At 37.4% G+C, this 19,925-nt stretch overlaps 1 protein-coding gene across 1 annotated transcript; it reads left to right on the top strand.

Moving 5' to 3' along the window:
- The first annotated feature begins 3,336 nt into the window (after positions 1 to 3,336).
- On the top strand, positions 3,337 to 7,419 carry LOC118646923 (ATP-dependent DNA helicase PIF1-like). Its single transcript, XM_036290871.1, has 3 exons — positions 3,337 to 4,221; positions 4,420 to 4,606; positions 7,022 to 7,419. The coding sequence occupies exons 1-3, from the start codon at positions 3,337 to 3,339 to the stop codon at positions 7,417 to 7,419; spliced, it is 1,470 nt and encodes a 489-aa protein (XP_036146764.1).
- The last annotated feature ends 12,506 nt before the right edge of the window (positions 7,420 to 19,925 follow it).

The raw sequence follows: 19,925 nt of genomic DNA on the forward strand, positions 1-19,925 counted from the left end.
CAATAGCAGCAAAGTGAATTATATATTATTTTTGATACACAAAAAGTACGTGGGGCTTTTCAAAACAGAGAAAGCGAACGAACAATAAGAAAAAAAAATTAATATAATTATATACAAATTTATAAAGTTAAATATAAACATATCAGAATAAAGTGCGTATAAAAGGTATTTTTTACCCGGGAAATGATGCAAATAAATATGCTGAATGTAAAATGTAATTTGAATTTACAAAAATAGAGTAAATAAAAAAAATTAGTGAATAAAAAGGAAAAATAAATTAAATTAAGGATTAATTAAAAAAAAATGTTAAAAAAGTTATGGTGAAGATTTCTTTATTTAAAAAAAGTTTTTAATAAAAAAACAAAGAAAAATATAAAAAAGAAAAAAAAGGATAACTCAGAAGAATGTTTAAAGTAATTCCTTTTTTGAAATAGCGTAAACGTTTGGAAAAAGGTCGAAAGAATAATGCCACGAAGAAAAACAAATTTAGGACGACATAGTCGCAATGCGGAAGCAAAATGATGAGAAAGTGCATCTTTAACAGAGCAAAAACGGGTATTAATAAATGAACAAAGAAGAAAAAGAATAAGAATTTCGAGCAATGGAAGAAGAGGAAAGACGTGAGGCGAGACGTGAGGATGTATATTGGAGAGCAAGGAGATCGCAACAGCAACAGAACAGCTACGAAAGCAACAGAATGAACGCGCTAGGGTGAGAGTAGAAGAAAGTAATGAACGAGAAACTGAAGATGAGCAAATAAATCGACAAAATGTAACACAAACAGGCAAATACGATCGGCTTGCATTTCGATATAACTCAGCAGAAGATTATAGTTTGAGTAGGCATGTTCACATAGGAACTATGACAGAGGTTCTTATTGTAAGGCTCTGAAATTTAAAAGAAAAACGAAAGGAATGTGTTGCGCCGGCGGAAAAATTAAACTGCAACATTTGGGAGAACCACCAGAACCATTAAAAACATTGCTTGAAGGAAATACAGCGGAATCAAAGCATTTTCTAACAAATATTAGAAAATATAATTCATGCTTCCAAATGACATCGTTCGGGGCAGAAAACGTTACAGAGAAATTCATGCCAACTTTCAAAATAAAAGAACAAATTTATCATAAAGTAGGGTCCCTGCTTCCACAACAAGAGAAAGAATATAAATACTTACAAATGTATTTCATTGATGATGGCGAGGAAGAATTAAATGCACGCTGTGAAATTTCAATAGGCATAAAAGAGTCTATTGTTGCGAAACTGCAAGAGTTTCTTCATGAAAAAAACAATTTGGTGCGTTTGTTTAAAACAGCAATTGAAATGATGCCAACTGATACACATAAGATTGTAATTCATGCAGACAAAACGCCTGTGGGAGAACATATCCGAAGATATAACCAACTATAGACGAAGTGGCAATTGTTATTGTCGGAGATCAATTTAAAGCGAGAGATATTGTTTTACATAGAAGAAACGATAAATTGATAAAAGTTGCAGAAACACATCGATGCTACGATTCATTGCAATATCCGATCATTTTTTGGGATGGAGCAGATGGATATCACTTCAATGTTAAGATGATAAATCCAGTTAGTGGCGAAGAAACAAATAAGAAATACAGCACAATGAATTATTATTCATATAGAATAATGATACGAGAGAATAAAGAGAATCACATTTTGAAATGCCGTAAATTATTTCAACATAGATATGTATGCAAAAATAGAAAGTGAATGTTTGATATTCATCCGTTTAAATCAAAGTAAGCTACGCTCAGAAGAATACGTACATTTGCGAGATGCATTAGTAAATGATGGTAATATAACTAACCTAGGAAGATTAACGATTTTGCCAACTTCATATACAGGGAGTCCAAGACATATGCATGAATATACGCAAGACATACGCGCAAGATGCAATTGCATATGTACGTAACTATGGACGTCCAGACTTATTTATAACATTTACATGTAATCCAACTTGGGAGGAAATAAAAAAAAGCTATTATTTAATGGATAATCGTCGATGGATAGACATGACATCACAGCACGTGTTTTCAGACAAAAGCTTAAATCATTGATGGAATTCATGATAAAACATAATATATTTGGAAAAGTACGTTGTTAGATGTACTCAGTGGAATGGCAAAAGAGAGGTTTACAACACGCACATATATTAATTTGGCTATATAACAAAGTTACAACAAGAGAAATCGATGAAGTAATATGCGCAGAAATACCCGATGTTGACATAGATAAGGATTTACATGATGTAGTTAAGAAAAATATGATACATGGACCATGCGGAATATTGAACCCAAATTCACCATATATGAAAGACGGAAAATGGACGAAGAGATATCCACGTGCATTAGTATCTAATACAGTAACTGGAAACGATGGTTATCCATTATATAGAAGAAGATCAGTTGAAAAAGGTGGAAATATAGTAACAATAAGAATGAGAAACTATGAAATTGAAATAGATAATCGATGGGTAGTACCGTATTCACCTTTGCTTTCAAAGACATACAAAGCGCACATAAATGTGAAATACTGTAACTCAGTTAAATCAATAAAATACATTTGTAAGTACGTGAATAAAGGCAGTGACATGGCAGTTTTTGGCTTGCAAAAAGAAAGAAATGATAGAATAGCGGAGAGAGAGAGATAGATGAAATTGCACAGTATCAAGCTGGAAGATATATTAGCAGCAATGAAGCAGTATGGTGAATCCTTTCATTTCCTATACATGAACGAAGTCCAGCTGTTGTTCATTTAGCAGTACATTTAGAAAATGGACAACGAGTATATTTTACAGAAGTAAATGTACATCAAATAACACAAAATCCACCGGCAACAACTTTAACTGCATTCTTCGCGTTATGTCAAAATGACGATTTTGCGAAAACGCTGATCTATTCCAAAGTGCCTTCGTTTTACACATGGAATACACGAAAAAAATATTTGAGAGATGCAAACGAGGAGAGTGCGTTAACGGATATCTTGGCATATTCAAAGAAAATACGTTAGGAAGATTGTACACAGTGCATCCAAATCAAGATGAATGTTTTTATCTACGTATGCTGTTGATAAATGTGCGCGGACCAATGTCTTTCGAACATTTGAAAATTGTGAACGGAGTAAAACATGACACTTACCGCAGTGCATGTCAAGCAATGAATTTATTGGAAAATGATCAACATTAGGATGAATGCATTAATGACGCATGTAATACATCAACTGCAAAACAAATACGTGCATTGTTTGCAATAATACTAACTGTCTGCTTTCCTACAAATCCCAAAGAGTTATGGGAGAAATATAAATCATACATGGCTGAAGATATTTACAGACGAATTTGTAATGAAATATCTAATATAAACATCGAATATACAGAAGAAATCTATAATGAAGCATTGATAATGATTGAAGATTTGTGCTTAGAAATCGCGAATAAAATTTTAAATCAATTGGGAATGCCAACACCAAATCGTAATGTTGCTGCATCGTTTGAAATAGAATTACTACGTGAAAAAAATTACAACATGGATGAAATGAAGTCGTATATGCAAACAAATTTAGTAAAATTAACACAAGAGCAAAAAGAAATATATGATCAAATAATGCAAAGAGTCAGTGACGGGGAAGGAAAAAAATTCTTCTTAGATGCGCCAGGAGGAACTGGAAAAACATTCTTAATTAAATTGATTTTGGCAGCAATTAGATACAAAAATGAGATAGCTTTAGCTCTTGCATCGTCAGGAGTAGCTGCAACATTGTTACCAGGAGGAAGAACAGCTCATTCGGCTTTAAAATTACCATTGAACATGCAATTCATTGAAACAGCAGCATGCAACATTTCTAAAGCTTCAAGTATGGGAAAAATATTGCAGAAATGTAAACTTATTGTTTGGGATGAATGCACAATGGCGCACAAAAAAGCGCTTGAGGCTTTAAATCGAACTTTGCAAGATTTGAGAGGAAATAATAAACCTTTTGGAAACGCATTAATATTGCTGGCAGAAGATTTCAAACAAACATTACCAGTAATTCCTCGATCGACACCAGCGGATGAAATAAATGCAAGCCTGAAATATTCTATATTGTGGAAACATGTAAAGACGTTAAAATTAACTACAAATATGCGTGTTCAAATGCAAAAAGATCGAACAGCTAAAATATTTTCTAAACAATTACTAGATATTGGGAATGGAAAGGTGCCTGAAGAAGAGAACACAGGACGAATTAAATTTCCAAACTTTTGCAAATTAGTGACATCAAAAAATAAATTAGTAGAAAAAGTATTTCCGAATATACAAAATAATTATAAGAATTATGATTGGTTGAGTCAACGAGCAATATTTGCAGCAAAGAACAAAGACGTAAATGAAATAAATAATAATATTTTATCTAAGATTGCAAGTGAAGTAGTAACATATAAGTCTTTTGATACTGTTATGGATGAAAAAGAAGCGGTAAATTATCCAACAGAATTTTTGAATTCATTGGATTTGCCAGAAATGTCACCTCATGTACTACAATTAAAAAAAGGAGTGCCAATTATTATGTTGAGAAATATCAATCAGCCGAAACTTTGTAACGGTACGCGTTTGGTAGTAAAAAAATTAATGAGTAACGTTATAGAGGCAACAATTATAACAGGACCTTACAAAGGGGAAGATGTTCTAATTCCAAGAATTCCAATAATTCCAACGGATATGCCATTTCAATTTAAAAGAATGCAATATCCAATACGTTTGGCGTTTGCAAAAACCATAAATAAAGCACAGGGCCAAACTTTAGAAATGTGTGGCTTAGATTTAGAAACGGATTGCTTCTCACATGGACAGTTATATGTAGCGTGTTCAAGGGTTGGTAAACCAGAGAATCTGTATATCTATTCAGAAAATGGAATAACAAAAAATATTGTATACCCACAAATATTATGAAATAAAACATTTTAACATGGAAAAACAATAAGCTCGGGAATAGAAGTAAAGGAGAGAAAGAAACAGCGTGAAAGAAAAAAGAAGCAAAGGATTTAAAAGAAGATAAACGGAGATGAGTGCAAAGGAGGCCGTCCTTCAAGAAAAAGAAAAAAAAAGAGGAGAAAAAACGAGAAAAGTAGGAGCAACATTTTTCAGGAGCTGAAATGGAAGGGCCAAGGAACGCAAGGAAGCATACAGTAGACTGGAGAAGCGAATCAACGAAAAAAAGCTAAGTAATTTAAATAAGGAAAATTGCGGGAAAAGTATGGGAGACATTTTGAGAATCGCGGGAGGGGGGAAGACGCGAGCGTGGGGAGGACGGAACCTATACGTAAAATAAAGCGCGAAACTTAAGATAGGGATGCGCCATAGCGCAAGAAACAAAATTACGATAATCTAGCGTGAAATTTAATGGGAAGAGACGAAAAGGGCGGATGCGTGGGTGTAGTGTATACGCCAAAAAAACGAGCAATGCTTAAAAAAAGAGGGAAGGGAGACATTATCGGAATGAATGTACAAAGAATAAGGAAAGTAATACTTATTTTGAATCAGTAAAGAGGAAACAATTTAAAAAAAAAAAATACTTATTAAGAAGTTACTGTTGTCTGTTTTGTGTAATTTGTCAGAATATGTTGCGGGTAAAAGTGAAGCAAAATGACAGAAAAATGAAGAAGGAAACAGAAAAAATAAATTTAAAAAAAGGAAGACCGTCTCGCTCACAGTTTTTGACCGTGGTTTTTCATGAGACAAAGGGCGAATGCCGAGACGGGGACAGGGGAGCCCATAAAGGGCGAAAGGGTCCACGGGAAGTTACCTCCCCTTATCTGAAGATGAAGAAAGAAGGGAACAAGAAACAGCGAAATAGGAACTCGAGGAAGAGAGGAGGAAATAAAAGAAATTGGAAAAACGGAGATTGATTCGTTAATGACAGAAGAAGCAAAAAGTTCTCAAGAAAAAAAAAGGAAAAGCATGGAAAAGCGAGGAAATAGGATTAAGAATAAAAAAAAATTTGTCGAAAGAAAAGAAGTTAGATTGTAAAGGTGGAATTAAATAAATAAAAAAGTAGCTTGGTTAGAAGTTAAAAACGTAGTTTAAAATTTCTACAGCGCGCACGCGTGAAAAAATAAATATAAAATGAGTATTTATTTAAAAAAAAAGTGAAAAGATGAAAAAGCAAGGATGTAAAAAATAAAACAAAAAAAGCAAAGAAAGTTTAAAAAAACGTAAAAAAAGAGCCACAGCAACGCGTGGCAGGGCATAGCTAGTTTAGAATAAATTTTTATAAATATTTTACAAATTTATTTTTAAAAAACATTTTTTAAGTTATATAATCGTTTTCATAAATTATTTAAAAATTATTATTAACAATGTATAAAATATATTTTTAAAATGTACTAAAAAATATTCATGGTATACAAACTCGAAATATTTTTGTATTTTTTAATTATAATAGCATAAATATTTATTTTTAATATTTTCATAAATATTTATCAGGAAATACTACTGTGTCCAATCGCTTATGTGCGCAATCGGGACAGTCCCCCCCCCCCCCGAAACAGAGGAATCTCGTTCACTGGGATGTTATATAGAGGAGCTTCGTCAGAAGTTCGAAGAAATCGGTTCTGAAGCAAGAAAGCGAGTAGATAATCGTACTTTCCGCGTGAAGGCGCGTTACGATACCAAAGCCAGACGAATTTTATTTCAGGGAGGACAAAAAGTTTGGCTGTACAATTCTTAAAGGACGAAAGGTTTAGCTCCTAAATTGCAGAGAAATTGGGAAGGTTCCTATTTCGTGGTGAAAAAAATGAGTGAAGTAGTTTATTGCATTCGAAAATCTTTTAGGCATCGTAGGAAAATTGTTCATTTCGATAGGTTGGTTCCTTATAAGGAAAGAGGCTTAAATTAATTCTCTATTTAAAGAGAAATTTGTTAATTGGAAAGTCAAACCCGAGTTCTTTAGAAATTAGGACAGTTAAAGTTAAGTGAAATTGTTTTTGTTTTCTGCCTTTGTTTCTGTTTAATTTTTCAGAGATTCTCGTCGTGGAGAGGAAAGCGGGCCGGGCGGAGGATTCTCTTGGAAACTGTTCCGTGAGTTCTTCGAGGATGACCCTCTCTGTCCCCGCGGGAGAATTTTTAGTAATTAAGAAGACTGCTTCGCCCACGGTTTTTGAACCGTGGTTTTCCCATGAGACGAAGGGCGAATGCCGAGACTTGAGGAGTCCTTTTAGGACGACGGGTCCACGGTGGTTACCCCCCCTCTTATGCAAAGAAGTGAAGAGGAAACGCCGCTGTGAGTGCGTTCTCTGCGTGGGTGCAACTGCGAGAAGAAGCTTCAGAAAGCTAATCACTCTGCAAGGCGGAAGTGGGACAGGAGAACCTTTCGAGGAAGGAAAAGATTCTTCAGAAAACCTGAACAACGCAGTCTAAAACGACGAGTTCGGTAACTCGGGTAGAAGTCCGGGGTAGAACAAGGTCGAGGCACCAAGAACGGCTCAGTTTCCGCATTCGGTTGTCGGGACTTGTGAAGAAGGGGGGAGCAGTGTTACGCCCCTGCCAGTTTAATCGGTCTTCTGACTGATCGATATATTGATTTTCTCTGAGCGACTCTGTCAACTTGTCTTGACAACGCCGACTATGTTGTTGATTCTCGGTCTCGCACTGAGTTGAACGTGTTTTCGTTTGCTCTTATAAAGCTATTCGTTTAAGGAAAAAGAGTGTGTTTATTCCTTCCCGCAGTGCGAGTGTAACAGTATTATAACATAGATAATATATAACATACATAATATACACATAGATGATATAAATAGAATGTAGTATAAGATAGTATAATTACTTTATAAATGCTATATACATAAAAGGCAATTTTATTAAAAATTTATTTTAATTAAAACAAATTTTTTTTTAAATAAACAGCGTAGTTAAATGAAGATATTTATGCTGTAAAACTTTTGTATAAAACATTTTTTTATATTTTGTTTAGTTTACGAGATATATCGAGAAAAGGTAAAAATATCTAAACTTTTGTAGGGTAGTTTCACTCCTTCAAACCGTTTATAAGCCCAAACGGAAAATTTTCTGATTTTAATGAAACTTGGCATAAATGTAAAGGGGGTAATTACATTAATTTAGAAATGTTTTATTTTGGTTCAAAAACGGCTTGAAGGGGTGAAAGTACGCTTTAAAGTTGAGACATTTTTGCGTTTTCTCGATATATCTCATAAACTAAACAAAATATAAAAAAATGTTTCATACAAAAGTTTTACGGCATGAATACCTCTATTTAACTATGCTATTTATTTTTTCCAAAAAATTAAAAAAAAATGTTTTTAAAAAAATTTTTTTGAAAAAATAAATAATATAGTTAAATAGAGGTATTTATACTGTAAAACTTTTGTATGAAACATTTTTTAATATTTTGTTTAGTTTACGAGATATATCGAGAAAAGGCAAAAACTCTAAATTTTTGAAGAGTGGTTTCAACCCTTTAAACCGTTTATAAGCACTAACTTATAATTTTTTAATTCATGTATTTACTCCCTCTACATTTATGCCAAATTTCATTAAAATCAGAATTTTCGGGTTTGCGAGGTTCCCTTGTCAGCCTGCTGTGTCCGTTTATTACTGTGCGCATCTGGGACGCTCTCATTGCACACGGACCCGTTTGCACACGGATCCGATTGCACACGATTCCTCATTGTAGATAATACATGGGTGAGCGACTTGGACGGGGTGGGTGCGGGAGGGGTTCGAAGTCCTCCTTTGTGTGTGTGTGTGTGTGTGCACAAAGCATTTTCTGCACCACATGGGTTTGCAACTATAAAATATATATAAGAGAGAGAAATACTTATAATAAATATTTTGTACGTATTTTTATAAAAGGTATAAAAAAATTATAATAAATATTTATGAAAATATTAAAAATATTTATGCTATTATAATCCAAAAATATAAAAAATATTTCAAGTTTACCCAGTGAACACGTTTTGTAGCGGCAATATAACATGGAAGTTACATGTAATGAATAACATTGTTATTCTTGTGATATGTAGGTGCTATATAACATGGAAATAACCTCTTATGTAACATTTGTTATAAGCAAGTAATATAACTGTTATACATCGTTTTAGCGTTACAATTATGTAACAAAAATTGTATAACCGTAACATAACACGCTCGTATCAATGTTATTATGGAACGATGCGTCGTAGTTGACTTAGAAATCAGACAATACTATAACATCTTGAATGAGAGACCCATTTGATATAAAAAAAAAATTATCATGAAGATAATGTTTTCAAAAATAACGGTTTGTCTACAATTACTGCGCAAAAAATACACAAAATTCAAATTTATCATGTACTGAACAAGAACAGGATAATAAATGTACTATTCAATTTTTCTTAGAATATATGACCTATATATAGTTAAAAATTTAATTAACCATTTAAACGCTTCAAAGTATTAATGCTAAATAGATCGCAATTTCCATCAAATTATTAAGGTTATGGAAAAAAATAAATTTAACAATGAAATTAATAAGTAAATAAATTAATGCTATTTATTTTTAATGTTTTGCAAAATTTAATTGCTTTTATAAAAAATAATATAACTGCGTCAATTTATAACATATAGGTTGTAACCGCCGCTCGCGAGCGACGGCCAACTTCGCCTCCGTCCCTGGTCACGGCCCTGAGCCGCCCGGGTGTCGGGGCGACTATCTTCGCGAGGTTTCCCGACGTAATACTAAGTTGGGCGCCAGGTACGTTAAGCGTACCACTCTGTGTGCACCAACCCGCAAACAAATGTTACGATACTTGACTCTCGGGAAAGACGGGCGCATGCTAGGTGACCGGGACGTTAGCGGCTCCGAGATCCAGCGGCTCAGCCCTCAAATGGCAGAGGGGGAGGTTCGGTGCGGGCGGATGGAATCGGGAAGGCGAGAGAATTACTTACACGACACCAATGTAACAGAAAAAGTAACAATTGTATTTGACCGTAAGAATTACAGTAGTGAATGACTCTGCGGAGCGGTGGTGGCTCGCGCGCGTTACTAGCTGGCGTATGCTGGGTATCAAATTGGGCGAGAACGATATATTGAACGAGCGGGTTGTGATGCGTACGCGGGAACTCTCCGACTTGTCTACCGCTTGACCCGGCGTCGTTGGAGAACGCCGACTCCCGCCAGGATGGCCTCGCCAAGGGCGAACGGGACGGATCGCAACTCCGAACCCGCGCGACACGCGACGGACTCGTGTTCTCCCGTGCTCTAACGATTCTCGCGAAAGATAAGCGCAATGATTATTAGTTATTCGTCAGTCCGGCGGTATAAGACAATTGCGTCGATAATTATCAGAGTACATTCACCGAAGGGCTCGCAGTAGCAGTGCGATCGACCAAATTATACAACAGTAACAACTAAAATTTTCCACGACGCGACAAGATACCGCGCGGGGGTAACCCGCGACACGACGACCGGACGAAACGACGAGTGACTCGGCTGCGGATCGGGACGCACACGCAACGCGAAACTATCCTGAAATACACAGCACGTAGCGAAATCACGCGGACGGGTGTGATCGGGCAAGACGACGATGCTCCGCTGAATCCGCGAGCTCGTGATTCCAATGAATACGCCAAAAGATATTGCGATAAGTACGCGATTTCCTCGCGGCTCGCCCAACCCGCGAAATCGGTGGCTTTACAGTTTGTATGACGCTCGTCTCACCACTTCGCCTCTCTCCTGCTGGCCTCCTCGGGATGACTCTCGTCCCTGCGTCCTTCCTCACAGCTCGGCTCGGGAACTCAAAACGCACGCACGCACAGTTTTTACTTTTACGTCCGCAGCACGAGTGAGGGATCCTGGATCTCGCGGGGGCCGCTCGGCGGCGCGCCCCACCTTGCCTCCGGCGTTCCCGGCCCTTATTGGTTGATTTCGCGAAAATCGATTTTCGCGCAGAGCGCGGTGCCCACGCTGTCGCCGGCTGATCGATCCACGCACGGCGGTCGATGATTATGGGCCCCGGGCACGGGAATCCTGGCGCTTCCTCGCGCGCCCGACTCTTTTCTCCTCGCCCGGCGTATCCTCCGCCATCGGGGCGTCATTTCCTCCTCGACGGGGCGTCGGCGTATCTTGAGTTGTCGTGATTCTTTCGCCGGACTTCCCGCGGTATCGGGTCTGCAATCGCCCCGTCGGGATGTCAGCATCGCGCGCCGTCGCTGGGTCCTGAAAGCGTGATTCAGCGGCAGTATCGGAATTCTTACATGGCACAAACGGTAGGCAAGATAAGGGCGGCATTACCTGCGGACCCCCGCTTAAAAGGGTCTTCTTTGACTCCCTCGTTGCCCGTTCCTCTGCAATCTCCGGGAATATTTTCCGTTGAGACGAGACGTCCGACAACTACAACGAGATCTTCATAGCCACCGATCTCCGCCGCACCCGCGGTATAACGCTCGCAAAAATCTTAACAAGTAATTAGATGGACAGCACGTAGGATGTCACACACACAAAGTACAAGAGAATACGCTTTTGCGTCCGCTCCCAAGCGGGAGGACGCAGGGCCCGCGGGATGTTATTGCGTAAGGGCCCTCAGGGCCTTGTGACGGACAGCAGCCTGCGGCTGTCACGTCACAAGGTATGTAGACAATAACAAGTACCCATATCGAAGAGTCAAATTGGCGTAGCAGATAGAGTACAAGGTTCGTCATTCTAAGATCCCGGGTTCAAAACCAACCAGCGGCAAGTAAAAATAAAATAAAATAATATAATTTAAATTTAATTAATTAATAAAAATTTGTCCTAAATTTAGTATGTACTGTTGATAAAAATAATTTTTAAAAAATGAAATTTTTTTTTATTTTCTTTTTCTCTAGTTGCAGTTTAAAGATTACCGATTTTTAGAAATCTTTTAGATATCAGTTTCATGATATTTTTCTGTTCTTAAAAAACGGCGTATTGGTTAATATTCTGACATCATTATGTTATCTTTTAGAAGTCTCTTTATGTTATCATTTTCAGAAACAGAATATGCGTATCATGCGTGAAACGGAACGCATGTATGTGACGGTTAGATAACGTGTTATATAACATGTTATATTGCTGAGTCGGAAATTGTAACTTACACATAAATTACGTGTAACATCAGAGTAATGTAACCTGTTATATTTGGTTACATTGCTGTTACATTGCTACTATATTACTGTGTTCACTGGGTATATACATAATTATTTTTCAGTATATTTTAAAAATATATTTCATATATTGTTAGTAATAATTTTTTTTATTTCTAAATAATTTATGAAAAATGATTATATAACTTTTAAAAAATATTTTTTTTTAATAAATTTGTAAAACTTTTATGAAAATTTATGCTAAATTTTCTGTGCTATCTAGGTTGTTTTTGCATTATTCTGCGATGCGGATTCGTATCGTGTGCAATCGGGTCCGTGTGTAAACGGGTCGGTGTGCAATCGGGTCCGTGTGCAAACGGGTCGGTACGCAATCGGGTCCGTGTGCAAACAGGTTGTGTGCAATCTGGAAATACTACTGTATCCAATCGCTTATGTGCGCAATCAGGCCTCACTCACAAAAATTACATTTTTAAAAAAAGGTAAAAGAAGCGTCAAGTATACGCGCGCAAAAAACCCCTTCAAAAATGTATTTTTATACAAAACGTTCTCAAAAATGTATTCTTGTAAAAGAACAAAAAATATATTTTCTCTACAAAAGTAATGATATGAAGAAAATGCGACAACTATCAAAATGGATGTTCATACAAATTAGAACATCTACTTTTACAAATACTCATTTGTACAAATATTATAAATATTTTAATACAAATAAATATTTTACAACAAAAACTTGGCGCCGCTAAATCGAATAATTTGCTTTAATACAAAATCGCTTTTTACAATTTAATTTATAAACTGAAATAATAATAATTTAAAATTACAATTTTTTGCCATAGAAATCGTAATGGCGTTATATACGTATAACATTATACACGCACGTGAGAGAGAGGGAGATTGATTAATTGATTGATTGAGTTTTATTATGCCCAAACATTGGCTAAAGGGCAAATATACAACTAGTAGTAACATTGAAATAGTAAGTAGTAATAATTAGTAAATAAGCAAAATCTATTTCCTATTACAGGACTTAACCACTTCGTCGGCATTGACGCCATATGGCGCGGAAAATATGTGTGGCCCAGGGAGCATTGATGCCATCTGGCGCACATCGTTTATTTTTTAATTGGTTGGATCAATTTGCATAAAAATTGATATCCAAAGATTTTTTGTGTCGCTGAATATAAATCCAAGGTCCAAACTATAAAATTCAAAATGGCGGACCCAAAATAATCAAAATTTTCCAATTATTATGAAAGCTGGTATCTAGAGGTTTTTTGAGTCGCTGAGTACAAATCTAAAGTCAAAACTCCAAAATTCAAAATAGTGGACTCAAAATGAACCCAAATTTAGCAATTCAAAAACTCCTGTATTATAAATTTTATCCAAATAAATTAAATTAAAATATTTTCGGTTCGCCATATTAGATCCGCTTTTTTGAATTTTAAAATTCTGATGTCTGATTCGTAATCAGCGACCCCGAAAGCTTTTAGATACAAAATATCTTTGAATTGCAATTACTTTTTTTTCTTGCCCACAGGGACACGAGCAGTGGAATTTCGCCTGCCGACGAAGTGGTTGAGAGCATGCTAAAGTCCTGTTTTACCGATAATTTTATTTTTCACTAATATTTTAATTGCATTTACAAAATTAAAAATCCTTCTCCAGAATTAAGATATAAATAATGAGTGAGTCCCAGATGCGCACAGTAATAGACGGAACAGCAGGCTGAGTGAAACGGACACAGACCAAATGCGCACGGACTAAATGCGCACAGTCGCAAACCCATGTGGTGCAAAGAATGCTTTGCACACACACACACACACGGGGGGGCGGGTGCAAGGAGGGGCTTTGCCCTCTCTCCCGCACCCACCCCGTCGGTAGAGGTGCCCAAAAAGTCGCAACCCATGTGGTAAGTCTGTTGGTTACTGTGTCCGTTGGTCTGTGCGCATTCGGTCTGTGTCCGTTTCACTCAGCCTGTTGTGTCCGTTTATTACTGTGCGCATCTGGGACGCTTCCTAGATAATAACAAAGCCGGGCCGTAACGATTTTGTAGGAAAAACAACAAAAAAATTTTTAATTGTCGGCTTCTAGCGTCGACTCGTAACAAAATGTGTCTGATGTAAAAATTTTACGCACCTTGTACGCACAAATCAAGCCTAGGCCCAAGTAGAGCAAACATTTAGGAACAATACTACGCTTTCAGATTGAGTGTAGGCGTTCTAATAAAAAAAGTTTAATGAATACAAAAATTTCGTGTCTGAGCATTTTGAAAAATTGCAGCAAAAACTGAGCAAAAAGAGCAATTTGAAAAAATTTTTTTAAATTCTTGATATGAAATTCAATTTATAAGCTGATATTAATACATAAATTTTAATTCTGGAAAAATGTTTCCAAATCCATTTAAAAAATCCATACAAAATTTTGTTAATGATGTGCACGAATGACTCTACATTATCGACCTCGATCAAGTTTGACGAGCAGTTTAGCATCCCCTTAAGAAAGTACAACATTACAGTAATCTCGCAATTCTAAGCCTAAGAGGTAAGTGAGCGCAAACAACAGAATAAGTAGGTGAAACATAAGATATAGCAAGCCTTAAAACTAAAGGAAGCCTAATCACAGAGTCGAGTGCTGAAGACGATATGACCAGATAAGACTTAGGATATGACTATAAAGGTCAAAACTCTGAGCCAAAGAGTAAGTATGCATATAACAGAAAGACAGAAGTTTAAGAAGACTCTGATGCCATTAAGTACGAGTGGAGGAGGCATTTAAAACTGTTAAGTGAGGATGCAGATGTAATATCGCGTGGAAGGGAGTGTCAAAAGTATATAGAAGATAAACAGAAGCAGTTCCTATAAGTAGCAGTTCTGTGGAAGGGTATCTGAAACGTTTGCAATGAAGCGCAGGAACGATTAGATCTTCTAACCTCTGGATCAGGAGAGGTAAAAAGCTCATGAAGATAGGACGGGGAACGCAGATGGAGGATACGGTACGTCTGGCAACTCAGAAAATAGAGCCTTCTGTTTTCTGTTGATAACCACCCCAGCCGATGCCTGAACGGTGTAATATACACATCGCGTCTTAGATCGAAAATAAATCTGATGCAGCAGTTGACTAATCTTTGCAGCTTCACATTCAATTCGCTGCTCAGACCATGATAGACGAGACAACAGTAATCGATATGTGGCAGTACTAAGGTGGTACCAAGTTTGATCCTAAGCTCGGTAGAGAGAGAATTCTTGTTGAATTTAAGTTTGTACAGAGCCTGATGAACGCATTGCGAAACGTGTAAGACATGCTTATTACAAGAGAAGTTAGACATAAAGAAGACTCTCAGACTTCTCACCTCATCCACAAAAGGCAGTGGAACATCATCTATGATAACAAATGGAAGAACAGTAAAATCAATGGATCTGATGTAAGATTGACTCCCGAATATAATCACTTTTGATTTGTTAAGATTGAGCTTGAGACCATTTACAGAGACATACTTAAAGACCGCACTTGCATCTTGAGTAATTAATTGTAACCCATGGAGAATGTCAGATGGTGGACATGCAAGATATATTTGCAGGTCGTCAGCAAAAAGCATATGATTAGAGTGAGACAGAACCTTACAAATATCATTTATGAAGAGAGAGAACAGGAGTGGGCCAAGAACCCTGAGGAACCCCCTGGGACATAGACAGCCAACAAGCCCTCATCATCAACGACCGTCTGCGAACGACCGGTTAGATACTGAAAAAACCAGGAAAGCACAGCATCAGAAAAGTCAAGTTCTTTAAGTTTGCTGAGCAGACGAAGATGTGGAACTGTGTCAAATGCCTTGCTGAAGTCAAATAGGATCATGATAGTGATGAGTCTATTATCAATTGCCGCACTGTCATTGCAGACACGCAGAAGAGCGGTTTGAGTACTGTGACCCGAGCGATATGCAGATTGTCTGGAATCAAGGAGATTATATTATGTTCGTCTAGGTATTCAGTAATTTGTTCGGCTATGTTTTCAAGAATTTTGGATAATTCAGGGAAGTTGGCAATCGGTTGTGTGTTGGAAGGAGTCGAAGGAGAATGATCTTGGGGAGTGGGCGAATTAAGGTACGCTTCCACTCATAAGGAAACGAAGATGACTCGAATAAGCAATTGAATAATGAGGTAACCCACGATGAAATACACGGCCAAGCCATTCGCAGTGCCACCATCAGTGGAATGCCATCAGCGCCAGATGCATACGATTTGTAGGGGTCTAACGGCTATAAGTTAGTATATTTTAGATGATGATACAGGTGAAAAAACAAACTCCGAGCGATGAGGCGGGCAGGTAAGACACGACGTTGCTGAAGTAAATTCAGCAAAGCTCGGAGGCACTGCACCTGAAACTAGTGGGCATTCAACTGATCGGGCGTGAAAAAGTGGAGAGAGGAAGCCAGAGTAGATTTTGTAAGTTCCCAGCCACGCAAGTTTTCTCCACAATTTAGCAGGGTTAGTAATGCTATTTAAGGTGCGGAGAAGAAACTCACTCTTGGCACGCTTGATGTCAACATTTAGTTGATTGAGGTTGAGCCTATATCTAGCATAATCAAGCAGACTGTTAGACGGCTTAGCTTGCTTATATAGTAGGTTACAATCACGAAGACAAGCTTTGAGTTCATCGGATAGCCACCTCACGGTGGGCTTTCTACTTACAAACGATCGTGCAGGAGCGAAAGCATCGAGTGCCATTAAAAGTCTGGGTCAGCAAGGAACAAGACTTATGAGTATTAGCCTCATTATGCAAGACAGTAAGCTCGGTTTGAGCTTTATCGACTTCAGCGTAAAAGAATGTTAGAAATTCAGGAACAGTGATGCCTCGGTAATTGCGTCGAAAGATGGAACGCGTGGCCTTGGCATCGAGTCCAAATGAAAGTGAAAGTTTCAGAAGATCATATCCAGCTATAAATGAACTCGAAGATTTATTAAATGAAAAGATTTTATCACAGTCATCAACAATCATGATGTCAAGCCACGAGTCGGAGAGAGAGAGAGAGAGAGAGGGAGGAGAGAGAGAGAGAGAGAGGGAGGAGAGAGAGAGAGAGAGAGGAGAGAGAGAGAGAGAGAGGGAGGAAGGAGAGAGAGAAGTGTGTTGCGGGCCTCTATGAGGACTCTCTCTCTGAGCAGAGAGAGGGGGGGGGGGGGGGTAGGGGGGGGAGGGAGGGGAGGGGGGGGCGTGGGGGGGTTTTCTGTCGGAGAGGAGATAGAGAGGAGAGCAGCAGAGAGATAGAGGATCTGAGCAGAGTCGGAGAGAGAGATAGAGAGAGAGAATACGCACGCACGCATAAGGGATTGAGATATCTGAAAAATTGCTTTTTTATAAACAAAGTTATATATTAACCAAACACACATTCAGATACACGCACAAAGGAAAAAGAAAGAGAGCTAGTAAATTATTCGGTTTAGCGGCGCCAAGTTTTTGTAGTAAAATATTTATTTGTATTAAAATATTTATTTGTAATATTTGTACAAATAAGTATTTGTAAAAGTAGATGTTCTAATTCGTATGAACATCCATTTTCATAGTTGGCGCATTTTCTTTATATCATTACTTTATAGAAGAAGACTATAGAGAAAATATATTTTTTGTTCTTTTACAAGAACACATTTTTAAGAACGTTTTGTATAAAAATACATCTTTGAGGGGGTTTTTTGCGCGCGTATACTTGGCGCTTTTTTTACCTATTTATAATAGACACCGTAGGGGTGATATGATTATTGTGGCTGCACGTTTAATTAATATTCAGTTACCACTTATAGCACAATAGATATTGAAAATATTTGCACGTTTATTTTATATCCTTTTACTTACATTCTAATTAATATTCGATTACCTTAATTAAATTACATTAATAAAACAATAAATCTTAAAAATATTTGCACGTTTATTTACATGTTTATTTTTCATAATACCCTTTCACTTATGTTTTACTTTGCTATTCCATTGAGAAGCAAAGGAAAAACATTTTGTTTCCAAAAATTCATAGCATTATTTATAATTTCCATTACGAATTGTTTATCGTAATCGACACAAATCACTATAATGTTTTGTGAAGTTTCAAAATCATGTTTCGCCATATAAAAATAACCTTTTTTAACGTTTTGCATAAACATCTGCAATTGAATTTGAGCAAAATATTTATTGCCTACTTGGTTGTTTTTCGTGATATACCTCTCCTCAGATTTTAAACTAATCGGACATTTTACTTCAACAACAAAGTTTTTGGCTATTGCATCAGGAGAAACACCGATGACAGGAAAATTTGTATTAACAATAAACCACTACGGTGCAATGTAATTTTAAGATTTTCCTCCAACATCTTCAATATTTCCTGTTCTAAACATCTGCCTCGTTCCATGGCGGTATCTCTTATTTTGAATGCACCAATTATTTGCTCAACTAATGATCCTTGCGGTGTCTTGCAATGCAATACTTCGTATATCCGAGATGCAATTATTCTCCCTTATCTTAATTCCTTCCATAATGTGGATTCACTTTAATAAATCGTATCTTTTGCAATTTCTTTATATGATTTTACATCTATTTCGCAGCTTGCAAAGTTTAAAAAACTATCGGCATCTTTAGAATCTAAACAGAAAAACAAATCTTAAATCTTTGAAAAAGATTTTTTTAATCTTTTTAAATTTTAAATCTTTGTCTTTAATAACGCACAAATAACTCTCGTGTCTTAAGTCACAAATAGAATCCCTTTTTAGTTTAAGACTTGAAACACAAGACAATTATTGTGCGTTATTACTAAAGACAAAGACTTAAGTCATCAAACTTGTCTTAAGATTATAAATCAGCCATTTTGCTAAGGGTCTTACACGTAGAGGTGTTATGAAATTTTAGCATTAATGAGTGCATCAATAAATCTCTATGCGATTTCACATGGACGAAATGTCTAGACAATTGGCAGTCGAAATTTCTTTTTTCCATTTGTTGTAATACAGTCTGTAAAAAACCACTACTGTTTGGAGTTTGTTTTGATTGTCGCAAATCTTTTGTTTTCATGCTTCGTACATGTTCGCGCGTGCGTAGGGTAAACGCGATCGCACGTAGGGAAATGCCGGGATCCGTCCCGATAGAGACGCGAAGTGAGTGGTCAAGAATGCGGGAGGTTTACGGGAGGTGATAGGAATAAAGAGAAGGCATTGGTGTCACTCACACTGAATTATTTATTCAAAACCGAACGCTCGAAGCGAGGGGCGAACCGTATCTTTTACAATGTGTCGGATATCTTGATACGTCCTGATATTGCGCTGCCTAATCGACGCGGAAATCTTGCAGAGCCACGAGATCGAGGCCCTCGCGAATCCGGAGATCTTGCGCGCGATCCGACGGAGATCTTGTACGCGAGGCAGAGGACGTTCGCGGGAAAGATACGGTCACCTGCGCACGGACGTAACACTCACAACATTCACGCGGTTATAAAAATTAAGAAATGCTTGGCAGGATCGGATGAATTAATAACTCAATCGCACTATCACGGCGCAAATGATAGGGAAAGGCGGAAGTGAATCCCCGCAGCTAGGATCGGCGGAAGACGGGAGAGATCTGCTGGACGATCTGATTTAGGTGCCGGGCTGCGAGAGACTGAAGAATTAGGCATCATAAAACAATTACGATCGGCGGCGAGAAAAGGGGCGGTAGGGAACCGATATCGAGACTTATTTGGGCATGGATTCGGACGTGCTCTTTTTGGGGTATGTTTATTTGCATAGTTACCGAGATGCATAGTTACCGGTGATGAGAGCAAACGAAAATCGCGC

The sequence above is a fragment of the Monomorium pharaonis genome, chromosome 8, assembly GCF_013373865.1.
Source record: "Monomorium pharaonis isolate MP-MQ-018 chromosome 8, ASM1337386v2, whole genome shotgun sequence".
Taxonomy (NCBI): Eukaryota; Metazoa; Arthropoda; class Insecta; order Hymenoptera; family Formicidae; genus Monomorium; species Monomorium pharaonis.

Coding starts and splice junctions, on each gene's coding strand:
- LOC118646923 (XM_036290871.1), top strand. CDS start 3,337: ATGGCTGAAGATATTTACAGACGAATTTGTAATGAAATATCTAATATA. Junction 4,222..4,419: donor TAGATATTGGGAATGGAAAG/GTGCCTGAAGAA, acceptor ATTTTATCTAAG/ATTGCAAGTGAAGTAGTAAC. Junction 4,607..7,021: donor TCAGCCGAAACTTTGTAACG/GTACGCGTTTGG, acceptor TTAATTTTTCAG/AGATTCTCGTCGTGGAGAGG.